The following is a 12469-nucleotide window of genomic DNA, read 5'->3' as shown; positions in this document are numbered from 1 at the left end:
GTTCAAATTCCGGTAAAAAGAACAAAAATTTTCCGATTCAACGTGCACAAGTTATGACTCCAGAAGACGAAGAGGAACAGTCGAAGATGACAAGAAATACGGATGTCGTCGTGGATCCGAGCACATTTGCAACGTTCTGTACAATTTGGTCCACTCAAAATTCCTTTGAATTTCGAGCCTTTTTTCCCCCGGAGTGTCGTGCTGTACGCACGAAGGGATGGATCAGGACGGTGCGCTCTGAGGATCACCAGCAGCGGAGATCGGAAGACGTCGTACATCAGAGAAGCAGCAACGTCGGACGATGGAGTTGGCTTCGGGACATTCAGAGTCCGTTGGATTTTGGATCTTCGTCAACAGCAAGGAGGAGAAGTTCAGGAGGAAGAGCAGCGACCAGGAGAAGTTATCGACCACGTCGAAAGACTTTCGGGATTAGAAGGACAAGCTGAAAAGTTATCGATCACGTCGAAAGACGTTCGAGAGAAGGACAAGCTATGATCGCTGATGTTGGAGTACCAGTGTCGGAGGAGCAAAGGAGCGTCGGAGCCAAGCAGTGTCGGAGGACAAGCCGCGTCATTGGCGAGTGGGGTCCAGTTGAGATCATCCAAATTCCTTCGGAATTCGGATCTTTTCTCAGGCGGAGTGTCGCGGTGCCACCGCGAAGGGTGATAACAACGAGAGACGCAGAGGCAGTAACGAGCAGCGCTCGTATAATTATTATTGATCTCCCCCGTTTGACCTACCCGCCAAATACTAATTTCTCGCCCCTTTACTATTTCGCAACCACCACCTAACCTTTCGATTTGAATATTATTCACTTCTTCCACCAACCACACCTAGGAGGTGGTTGTATTCGGTTTATACTCCGATCATATGACCCTTTCACCAACTCATTCTACTAATTACTCATCTTCCTTAATATTCACCACCACCGATCGATTATTCTAATAAATAACTATTGCGGAAAGCTAAATCTTCGTCTTATTCTATCCGCATCACTGGGGAATAATCTATCGAGATTATTCCACTCCTAGGAGCTGTATCGTAAATCGTCACCTTCAATAGGTGAACGACAGTAAGCAATGTGAGTACGCAAGTGCACACAATGTACCGCATTTGACGCGCAAATCGAGTTTTGTGGTTTCTAAAAATTTTCCTTGTTTCTCTCTGATTTCTAATTAATATTCTTGCCTTAATAATTAATTGTCACTCAAAAATATTCCTAATTTCAGCGCGAATCTTCAAAGAATGGTCCGTCCAACGAAGGAATTTGTGCTTTCGCATATTTTCACGGATGTATCGAAGATGGAGGATGAAGATTTTCTTCACAGTCCCGTAGAAGAATATTTCAATGTTCCATGGTTATTTTTTTTTGTGGTTAGTGAAGAATAAAAAAAAAAAGTAAATTCAGGAAGCTGTCAATTGCTCGCAAGGAAGATCACTTGGGAATTATCCTTTTTTGTAAGAAATTGAAAGTAAAAGAGACCGCGTGGATCATTGATACTGAATTCGAATTCAAACTGAAAACTTCGAGAGGGAAAGTGTATGGGGGAGATGAGAAATTTGAGTTTGAATTTACAAATGAGCCCAAAACTGGCCGTGGACAGTGGAATTTTATTCGTTGGGACAAATTGATAAACGACTACCTAATCGATGATGTTGTCACTGTTGAAGCCGCTGTGAAGATCATCAAGACGACTGGAATCTCGAAGAAAGCGCTCAAAAGCTTTGAAAAATCGAATGAAGCATTTTCCGATGTGGTTCTCGCGGTCGGAGACAAAAAGTTTTTCGTGCTCAGAAAGGTGCAATTTTTCTAAATTTTAAAACATAAATTTCATGACTTGTTCCAGTTCCTCGCCTCACACTCTACATACTTCGAATCACTTTTTTTCGGAAAATTCGCAGAATCTGACAAGGAAGAAGTTACACTTCAAGGCATTGATTCCACCGATTTTTAGAATCTTCTAGAGGTTCTGTATGGTGAACCCGCTATTGACGGTATAAAAATCTATAAATTTTCAAATAATCAGTTTATTGTTCAGATAATACTATCGATGGAATGCTCCTCCTCGCCCACATGTACGATATGGCTCTTCCAATCCGAAAATGCGAAGAGTTTCTGATCGAAGAATCTGAAAAGTCGATGAAGGATCAACTCAAAATCGCAAAACAATACCAATTGGAGAATTTGAAGGTAAAAAAAATATTCATAACAGAAAAACTTACTGGAAATTAATTATTTACAGAAATCTTGTCTCCTGAAAATCAACACAGTCGATGAGATCAAAGCGGCTTTGGCTGGAAATTTGGCCGATATGGATCCATCAGTGGTTTATGCTCTTTTCGGAAAATCATTAGCTCTTCACTGATCACCGAGATCGAACCTTTTAACTTTTCTTTCTTTTTTGTTTTCTCTGTTGTTATCATAATACCCGTTTTACTGAAATTTATTAATTAAATACTATATATACGACTATATGAGATTATATTTGACATGCAAAAAGTCAAAAGAGAATGACGTCGGGTGGTCTATCGATACAGACTTCCAAGACTTCAACACGCAACGCGCCGTAAATCGACCCCGGCCTAACTCGTCAAAATCTGCCATTTCATGCCATTAATACGAAGGAATCCAGAAGCGCGTGACTGATTTCATTATGACAACAATTGAGAGAAAACAACAAAAAAAAACAATAAAATCTCGAATCCCTCGGTCATCTTCATCTCTTGATTGAATCTCCACTCAGCACCTTGCTCACATCCTTGGTGAATTTCTCCGTCATTTGCTGAAAAAAAAACCAAGTTTTTTTGGGTGAAAAATGAAAATTTGGGCATAGCTTCCGCATCTCCGGTGACAAATGTGCTCTATTGCACAAATTGTTGACTGGAATACGGTATTTATTGCATGTTTCAGCCGAGAACACCAACTATTCAAACCATCAATTGGGATAGAAGCACACAAGTCACAGAAATTTATGAATTCAGGGGGTTTGGGACATTTTTTTCGTGAAAAAGGCCAATTTTCAGTCAAAAATTGCACATTTTCAGGGTAAAGTCACATCAATTTCGAAAAATTGACCTGCATCTGAGCATCATATCGATATCGTTGGACGACCGTCAAATCCGCCGAATTTTGTTGAGCAAATTGTAGGAATCTGTCAAAGTTCTCGCGCATTTTTCCAATCGCAAAATCGATTTTTCCCAGTAGCTGAGCACTTTTTTGAGGAGCTGGTGGAGCAGTGACGGGAGCTTTTGGAGGTGCCGGCGCGGTCGAGGTGGATGGAGCAGCAGTAGAATACCTGGAAATTTGGGATTTTTTGGGCGAAAAATCTCGTAAATCTACACAAAATTTGCTCGTAAATCGACATAAAAAATTTCGTAAATCTACACAAAAACCACGTAAATCTGCACAAAGGGACCTCGTAAATCCACATAAAGAATCTCGTAAATCGACACAAAATTAGCTCATAAATCGACATTGGAAATCTCGTAAATCTACACGAACAACCCGTAAATCTACATGCAAGTCTCGTGAATCGACACAAAAAATCTAGAAAATCTATAGGCAGATCCGCGTAAATCTACACAAAATTAGCTCGTAAATCTACGCTAGAAACCGCGTAAATCTACACAAAGGGACCTCGTAAATCTACACAAAAAAAACTTGTAAATCTACCAAAATTTGCTCGTATACCTACACCAAATTAGCTCGTAAATCTACACAAAAAACCTCGTAAATCTACACAAGAAACTCCGTAAATCTACACAATGGGACCTCGTAAATCAACACAAAGAATCTCGTAAATCTACAGGAAGAGCCCGTAAATCTACACAAGGAAACTCGTGATTCGACAAAAAATTGGTTCGTAAATCGACAATAAAAATTGCTCGTAAATCTACACAGAAAATCTCGTAAATCTACACGAACAGCCCGTAAATCTACACAGAAGATCTCGTAAATCTACACAAAAAACCCCGTAAATCTACACAAGAAACCTCGTAAATCTACACAGAAAATCTCGTAAATCTGCACAAAGGGACCTCGAAAATCCACATAAAGAATCTCGTAAATCCACGCATTAACCCCCGTAAATCTACACGAAGTTAGCTCGTAAATCTACACAAAAACCTTGTAAATCTACACAAGAAACCTCGTGATTCGACAAAAAATTGGTTTGTAAATCGACAATAAAACTTGCTCGTAAATCTACACAGAAAATCTCGTAAATCTACACGAACAGCCCGTAAATCTACACAAAAAATCTCGTAAATCGACACATTAACCCCCGTAAATATACACAAGAAAACTTACGAATTCATCAAAAACTCTTCAACTGTCACAGTTTCTGCGTCCAACAACTCTTCAGCGGGCTCCAATTTTATCTCCGCATTTTCCACAATTTGCTCAGAATTTTCATATTCCATGGGCTCCAGCTTCACGTCTTCCTCGGCGAGAAACGGCTTTTTCGGCGGAATTTGGCTGAAATTAATGGGGAAAATTCGTTGAAATCGTTCCAAGAAAATGCTCACAAGTTATCTCCACAAAAGAAAGGTCGTTTTGTAGAAAATCGCTGGATTGTGTCAAAAGTTTGGGGGCTCGATTGATAGGCTCTGCAAAAATGAAAATTTGGGCATAGCTTCCGCAACCCCGATGACAAATGTGCTCTATTGCACAAATTGTTGGCTGGAATACGGTATTTATTGCATGTTTCAGCCGAGAATACCAACTATTCAAATCATCAATTAGGATAGAAGCACACAAGTCACAGAAATTTCAGAATTTTTGGGGACTTTTTGAAATTTTTCGTTTAAAAAATTAGTTTTTTTGCGAATTTTTCAATTTTTTTTTTGACTTTTTCTAAATTTTTTGACGAACAATCTTAAATTTGAAGGCTATCTCAATTTATGGGCTAACAATTCGATTTTTTCTCCAAATCTCTCTCTGTTTAGTCTGAAAATCGAAAATTTCATAGCACGCGTTGCGGTCGCGTCGCGGTTTTATCTAGAAATTTCAAAACGAAGCTAAAAGCTTCTAGTTTTCGAGTGTCGCAGCCAAATTTTATGAGGAATTCAATTCTGGAACTCAAATTCTAAATTCTAAAGTTTTTGGGGTGAAAAATGAAAATTTGGGCATAGCTTCCGCATCTCTGGTGACAAATGTGCTCTGTTGCACAAATTGTTGACTGGAATACGGTATTTATTGCATGTTTCAGCCGAGAATACCAACTATTCAAACCATCAATTAGGATAGAAGCACACAAGTCACAGAAATTAGGATATGTTGGGTTTTGGTAATTTTTTCAAATAAAAGTCAATTTTTGGTCAAAAATTGGCAAAAACAGGTAAAACTGCACATTTTTCAGGCAAAAATGTGCGAAAAACCTCGAAAAACCTACTCAAAAGCGCTTTTTTTCTTGCTTGGAGCAGGAACTGGCTCCTTTGGAGCAACTTGAGCATTCGGTGTAATCCAGGCAATTCGTCGGTCCTCCAACGCCTCGAATCGGCTGATAAAGCGGAAAACGAGCTGGGAAACGAGCATGAATTTTTCAGCACGATTTTGAGATACTGAGCAGAGGGGTTCTGGGCTGAAAATTGAAATTTTGTGCTAAAATCCAATTTTAAAGCCAAAATTTCGTTTAAAATCCTATTTTCTACTCAATTTGAATGCCAAATTCGAATTCCCCGTAATTTATTCAGTGAAACTATAAATTTTCAGCTCAAACTTTGAAAATCTCGTAAAATTTGGTGTTTGCGTACTTTTGGCGCTACAGTAACCCTTGAACTTGAATTTTAGGAATTTCACGGTTAAACGGGCCACTTAGAAAACATTTGGAATTTCAGTCATTTTCCAGAAAATTTCCAATTTTTCAGATGCTCAAAATAATTTCCCGAAATTTTAGCTATGAAATTCGGATTCTCCGTGGTTTTGTTAGTCTAAAACTCAATTCTCAGCTCAAAATTCGAAAATCCCGTAAAATCTGGTGTTTCTGGGCTACTGTAGTCGGTGTTTGCGTACTTTTGGCGCTACCGTAACCCTCGAAATTTCAAAATTTAGCTAGAAGCGCCTAGTTTTTGCAGTTATAACCAAAATTTGATGAGAAATTCGAATTTCACTACGAAAAATCTAGAATATTGATGTTCGGAGCATAATTCACAGAAATTTGTATTTTTCAGAGTTTCAAATTTTTTTTATCTGTATTTTCAATGTCAAATTCGAATTCCCCGCCGTTTTCTTAGTCATACCCCCGATTTTCAGCTCAAAATTCGAAAATCCCGTAAAATCGGGTGTTTCGGGGGTACTGTAGTCGGTGCTTGCGTACTTTTGGCGCTACCGTAACCCGGGAAATTTCAAAATTGAGCTAGAAACCTCTAGTTTTCGAGTTTCAAGCTGAAATTTTGCAGGGAATCCGAATTTGATCATGAAAATTGAAAATTTTGGCTAAAATTCGGATTTTCGGGTGTAAATTTGAACATTTTGGGCTAAAATTGCCAATTTTACACCAAAAAATTCCCCAAAAATCCTACTTCTCCGCCGTTCCAAAAGTCTCATTGAAAATGAATAAATCATAGACATAAGAGTAATTTTCGGCCTCCAATTTCGCCGGCTCATCACTAATTCGACCAATTAAAAAACTTTTTGAAATTGCGAATCGAATCGTTCCGTCCGGATTTAAGACGAGACAGGCGATGCTTTTGAATCTGAAAATTTCGAGATTTTTGGCTGGAAATTTCAGAAATCTTTGAAACGTACGCGTCAAGAGCATCCTCATCAACTGGTTGAGAGATAGCGTAGTAGATTTCCAGCTTCTGCTTCAGAGAGTAGTCGGTGTCCATGATCAATTTACGCAGGACTACGAAGCTGAAAATTTAAAATTTGGGTGGAAATTGAGAAATTTTAGTACGAAATTCGAACTCCCCACGTTTTGTTTAGTCTATACCTGAATTTTCAGTTCAAAATTCGAAAATCGCGTGAAATCGGGTGTTTTGGGGTACTGTAGTCGGTGTTTGCGTACTTTCAGCGCTACCGTAACCCGGGAAATTTCAAAATTGAGCCAGCGACCTCTAGTTTTCGCGGTGATATCCAAAATTTAGTGCAAAATTCGAATTTAATTAAATAAAATGTGAAAAAGTGGAATGTCATGCATTTTTCTTAAAAGTTCCAAGTTCCAGGGTGTTTCAGGACTTCAAAATGTTTTTTATAGAATTTGAATATTAAATTCAAATTCTCCGTTATTTTCTCTGTCTACCCCTAAATTTTCAGCTCAAAATTCGAAAATCGCGTCAAATCGGGTGTTTCTGGGGTACTGTAGTCGGTGTTTGCGTACTTTTGGCGCTACCGTAACCCTCGAAAATTCAAAATTGAGCTAGAAGGCTCTAGTTTTCGAATTCCGAACTGAAATTCCGCGGGGAATTCGAATTTCTGTACGAAATTTCGAAACAAATTCAAATTTTCGGTTAATTTTCAAATTTTCCGCGAAAAACGCACCGTTGCGTAATACTCTCATATTTCCTCTCTGTATTCCTAAAATCTTTGAAAAACAGTGTTCCCCGACCACGAAGCACATCGTTTTTCACAAAAATTCCAGCCGAATCGACACATTTTCGGCGGACAAATTCCCAGATTTGTGAGTCTTCTCGTGGTGTGAATTTCTTTCTTTCAGACCATAAAATGAGATCTTTGGGCTCTTTGAGCTGCGAGAATTTGGGATTCGATTTGTGACACGGAATTGGAACAATTGGTGAAATTTGATGTATGGTGGACGGCGGTAGATACTCAATGAAGCCGGATTCGTTGATGTCAGCGCCGGTGGTGGTGAAGAGGCTGAAAAATTAGAAAAAAAATGTGAAAAAAAATATTTTGAAAAAATATTTATTAAAAAAATTTTTTTTTTTTTTATTAAAAAAATTTTTTTTGGAAAATTTAGTCCAAAAAAATTTTTTTTTTTCAACATTTTCCAAAAACCAATTACAAATTCGAATTCCTCGCAAAATTTCGATATTCCCCCCGAAAACTAGAGCTTTCTAGCTTAATTTTGAAATTTCCCGGGTTACGGTAGCGCCAAAAGTACGCAAACACCGACTACAGTACCCCCAAAACACCGAATTTTACGCGATTTTCGAATTTTGAGCTGAAAATTTCGATGTAGACTAATAGAAAGGCGAGGAATTCGAATTAAATAATGAAAATTGTGAGAAAACGTTTTGAACTTGAAAAATTTGGGAAAAACGAAAAAAAAAAGTGGAATTTTTGATATCAAGGAATTTTTTCAGCGCACAAAACTCATGTTCCTCACCGAATTTCAGTTATATACAAAAAAAATCAGAATTTCAGGGTTATTTTGAAGAATTTTGCAACTTTCCAGTCAAAAACCGCGACGCGACCGCAACGCGGCCGATTTCAACAACTTTTCGCAGTTTTTATATCAAATTCGGACTCAATAGGAAATTTTAGGCTAAAATTCGAAAATTAGAGCTTTCTAGCTTAATTTTGAAATTTCGAGGGGTACGGTAGCCCCAAAAGTACGCAAACACCGGCTACAGTACCCCAGAAACACCGAATTTCACGCAATTTTCGAATTTTGAGCTGAAAATTTAGGGATAGACTAAGAAAATGGCGGAGAATTCGAATTTGATCATGAAACCTATTAGAAAAAACTCCGAAACTTGAAAAAATTACGTTTTTTGGGAAAAATCCTGAAAATATATATGATTTTCATCCAAAAACTCTAAATTTTCATCGAAATTTAGCCTCAAACGTGTGTTTTTCAATCAACATCAAAAACTTCGACAAAAAAATTTGTCGACCGCGACGCGACCGCAACGCAAGCGGGGGTGCACTAACATCTTTCGGTACTCCTCGGGAATGGGATATTCGAGCCTTTCGTATAATACGGCTTTGGTGAAGTCGTCGTATGGCATAAAATGGAGATTTGGGACCAGAATTCGGCGGAATCTGGAAAAAAAAAATTTTTGGAAATTTTTGAAAAAAAAATGTTTTCAAAATTTAAAAAAAAAAATTTTTTTTGAAATTTTTATTGTAAATCAATTAACCAACCGATCATAATGATTACGACCAGATTTCTTCGAAATGACGTCATTTTCTTCATTCAACTTGACAAATTCGTCCCAAATCGGGTGCTTATCGATAATTGGTTGGGCTCCTTCGCTGATCTTGTCCACAATAAATTTCCACATCATATCATCGTGATATTCCGTGTATCGGCTCACTTCTCTTGCCTTTTCCTCTTTTTTCCCTGAAAAAATCGATTATTTTGGGGGGTTTTTGGGTGGAAATCGATTTTTCTGAAAATCCCCGACTTTTCATATTTTCAAAAATTTTTCTAGTGAATTTGAATATGAAATTTGAATTCTCCACCATTTTCTTGGTATATCCCTGAATTTTCAGCGCAAAATTCGAAAATCGCGTCAAATCGGGTGTTTCGGGAGTACTGTAGTCGGTGTTTGCGTATTTTTGGCGCTACCGTACCCCTCAAAGTGTCAAAATTGAGCTAGCGAGCTCTAGTTTTTTGTGTTGAGTGTCAAATTTTGAGGGGAACTCGAATTTGTCACTGAAACTGCCAATTTCCGAGTTTCAGTCTAGGAATTTCAGAAAAATACGGTTTTTCAGATTTTCAAATTTTTTTCTGCGGAATTTAAATATGAAATTCGAATTCCCCACTATTTTATTAGTCTATCCCTGAATTTACAGCTCAAAATTCGAAAATCGCGTGAAATCCGGTGTTTCTGGGTTACTGTAGTCGGTGTTTGCGTACTTCTGGCGCTACCGTACCCCTAAAAATATCAAAATTGAGCTAGAAACCTCTAGTTTTCGATTTTCAAGCTGGAATTTCGCAGGGAATTTGAATTTGATAATGAAAATCGAGAAAATTTGACTTCAGACCGATTTTCAGACAAAAAATCGGGGGGTTTTCATGGAATTTTCAGCGGAATTTTTACCCGAATCATCTTCAGAATCCGAGTGTTCCTCATCCCAATGGGTGCACACATCACTGCCAATAATTACTCCAAATTCGTCAAATTCCACGTGGAATTGCTCGACGAGCCACTGCTTTTCAGCATCGGTTACGACTGGCATTTCACACGCGTAATATAGATCAACTTTTTCTTCTGGCGTCAATCCGAGCACTTTGTAGAAGCATTTCGAGTAGAAGCTGTAGCTGAAAAAAATTGGGGAAATTTGCTGAAAATTTGGCTGAAATCTAAATTTTTAGAACTAAAATTTGAAATTTTCTCCGAAAAATGGTCGGAAATATGGAAAATTCCGGCTTAAACTTGAGTTTTTGCTAGAAAAATGCACAGAAAACTGAGAAAATTCGGTAAAAAGCGAAAATCTTTTTTTTTGCGAAAAAAAAACCAATTCTCAGAAAACCGCCAATTTTTCAGGGGTTCAAAATTTTTTCTACAAAATTTGAATATTAAATTCAAATTCTCCGTCATTTTCTTAGTCTAATCCTAAAATGTCAGCTTAAAATTCGAAAATTGCGTAAAATTCAGTTTTTGGGGTACTGTAGTCGGTGTTTGCGTACTTTTGGCGCTACCGTAACCCGGGCAATTTCAAAATTGAGCTAGAAATGCCTAGTTTTCGGCGTTTAGGCCAACAGTTTGCAGGGAATTTGAATTTATCACTGAAACTGCTCATTTCCGAGTTTCAGTCCAAGAATTTCAGAAAATTGTTGATTTTCAAATGTTCAAAAAATTTTCTCGTAGTTTTCATTGTCAAACTCGAATTCCCCGCCATTTTCTTAGTATATCCGTGAATTTTCAGCTCGAAATTCGAAAATCGCGTAAAATCGGGTGTTTTGGGGTACTGTAGTCGGTGTTTGCGTACTTTTGGCGCTACCGTGACCCTCGAAATTTCAAAATTGAGCTAGAAACTTCTAGTTTTCGCGTTTCAGCCTAAAATTTCATAGTGAGTTCGAATTTGATACCAAAAATGCAAAAATAGTCGGAATCGTTCGCGTTGCGGTCGCGTCGCGGTCTTTGACTGAAAAGCTGCACAATTTTTCAAAATAAAGCTAAAATTCAGATTTTTTTGGTATAAAACTGAAAATCGAAAAGAAATCCGGGTTTTTTAAAAAATTCCACAACATTTTTGTATTTTTTCGCATTTTTTCTAAAATTTTCAGGTGCAAATTGTTTTCTCCGCATTTTTATTATGAAATTCGAAATCCTCGCCATTTTCTTAGTCTAATCCTGAATTTTCAGCTCAAAATTCGGAAATCCCGTAAAATCGGGTGATTTAGGGTACTGTAGTCGGTGTTTGCGTACTTCCGGGGCTACCGTACTCCTCGAAATTCCAAAATTGAGCTAGAAACTTCTAGTTTTCGATTTTCCGACAAATTTTGCAGGGAATTCGAATTTTTTCATTAAAATGTTTGATTTTTGATTTTAAACGGTTCACAAAACCCTACTGATAGCGATATTGTTTCGGTAGTCGATATCCTTGAATCTCTCGTTTATATCGTTCCCAATATTTCATTGAATTTACGCCCACTCGTTTTTTAGCAACTCTTCCGACTCTTCCAGGCTTCTGGCTCCGACATTCGTTGAGCACAAATCGAAAAAGTTGCAAACTTTCGTCTTTTTTAAAGAAATCCTTAGTTCCACGGGTTTTATTCACTCTTTTCGAGGATTTAGGCGTTGAGGTGTATGGGCTCTCCGATGGCTCCGAGAGCACTTCTTCTTCTGAAAAAAGAAAATTAAAAAATTTCACAAGTTTTTGAGTGAAAAATGAAAATTTGGGCATAGCTTCAGCATCCCCGGTGACAAATGTGCTCTATTGCACAAATTGTTGGCTGGAATACGGTATTTATTGCATGTTTCAGCCGAGAATACCAACTATTCAAACCATCAATTAGGATAGAAGCACACAAGTCACAGAAATTTCAGAATTTTTGGATTAAAAAATGAGTTTTTAAAGTCCTACACGTATAGAATAGTGTTTTTTTTTGGAAAAACTGATGAAAATACTAAGTATAATTCAAATTTCCAACAAAAAAACGAATTTTCCAAAAAAAAATCCTTCATTTTGAAGGAATTTTCGAAAAAATCCTGGATTTTTTTTGAGATTTTTTTAAAAATTTGATTTGATGCATAAATTGCAAGATTTTTATCTGAAAAAATCAAATTTACAATTAGTTTCGATTTCTGACAATAGAATATTCAATTTACTCCGATTTTCCCCAATTTTTTTCAATTTTTTTGAAGAAAAATCTATTTTTGTCGTTTTCAACTTAAATTTGCTGAATTTTTCGATTTTTTAATTCTTTTCCACAATTTTAGTTTCATTTTTCGAGTTTTTCCAATGCTTTACCATCATCTTCCCGCTCAAAATCGGCGTTATCCACCTCATCCAGATCGATTTCTTCGAGATCCTCGTCTTCATCAAAAACGAAGCGTTTCACTGGCTTCGGAGTTCGTGAGGAGCTTCGTACCGACCTCATTTTGCTGA

The 12469-nt window shown here is 37.5% G+C and overlaps 1 protein-coding gene and 1 pseudogene across 2 annotated transcripts; one reads left to right on the top strand and one right to left on the bottom strand.

Annotated features, from left to right (window-relative positions):
* The first annotated feature begins 1245 nt into the window (after positions 1-1245).
* Positions 1246-2366, top strand: bath-12 (annotated as a pseudogene). The gene is made up of 5 exons: positions 1246-1358; positions 1409-1799; positions 1848-1995; positions 2040-2191; positions 2244-2366. Coding segments are annotated over exons 1-5 (927 nt in total).
* Positions 2367-2633: 267 nt separating this feature from the next.
* gbas-1 (G-protein alpha subunit activating protein gbas-1) lies at positions 2634-12465 on the bottom strand. The gene is made up of 13 exons (NM_061884.8): positions 12332-12465; positions 11430-11703; positions 9955-10175; positions 9053-9251; positions 8840-8950; positions 7484-7819; positions 6749-6856; positions 6523-6696; positions 5394-5582; positions 4528-4608; positions 4310-4477; positions 3077-3296; positions 2634-2783 (listed from the first exon to the last, which is right to left on the bottom strand). Exons 1-13 carry the CDS (start codon positions 12459-12461, stop codon positions 2718-2720), a joined length of 2277 nt encoding a protein of 758 aa, NP_494285.2. The 5' UTR covers positions 12462-12465; the 3' UTR covers positions 2634-2717.
* Between the last annotated feature and the right edge of the window lie 4 nt (positions 12466-12469).

The sequence above is a fragment of the Caenorhabditis elegans genome, chromosome II (assembly GCF_000002985.6).
Source record: "Caenorhabditis elegans chromosome II".
NCBI classification, from domain to species: Eukaryota; Metazoa; Nematoda; class Chromadorea; order Rhabditida; family Rhabditidae; genus Caenorhabditis; species Caenorhabditis elegans.
Note: the sequence above shows the minus strand (reverse complement) of the source record. Positions and strands in the feature narration are given on the sequence as shown.

Coding starts and splice junctions, on each gene's coding strand:
- gbas-1 (NM_061884.8), bottom strand. CDS start 12,461: ATGAGGTCGGTACGAAGCTCCTCACGAACTCCGAAGCCAGTGAAACGC. Junction 11,704..12,331: donor TTTTGAGCGGGAAGATGATG/GTAAAGCATTGG, acceptor TTCTTTTTTCAG/AAGAAGAAGTGCTCTCGGAG. Junction 2,784..3,076: donor GATATGATGCTCAGATGCAG/GTCAATTTTTCG, acceptor TTTTTTTTTCAG/CAAATGACGGAGAAATTCAC.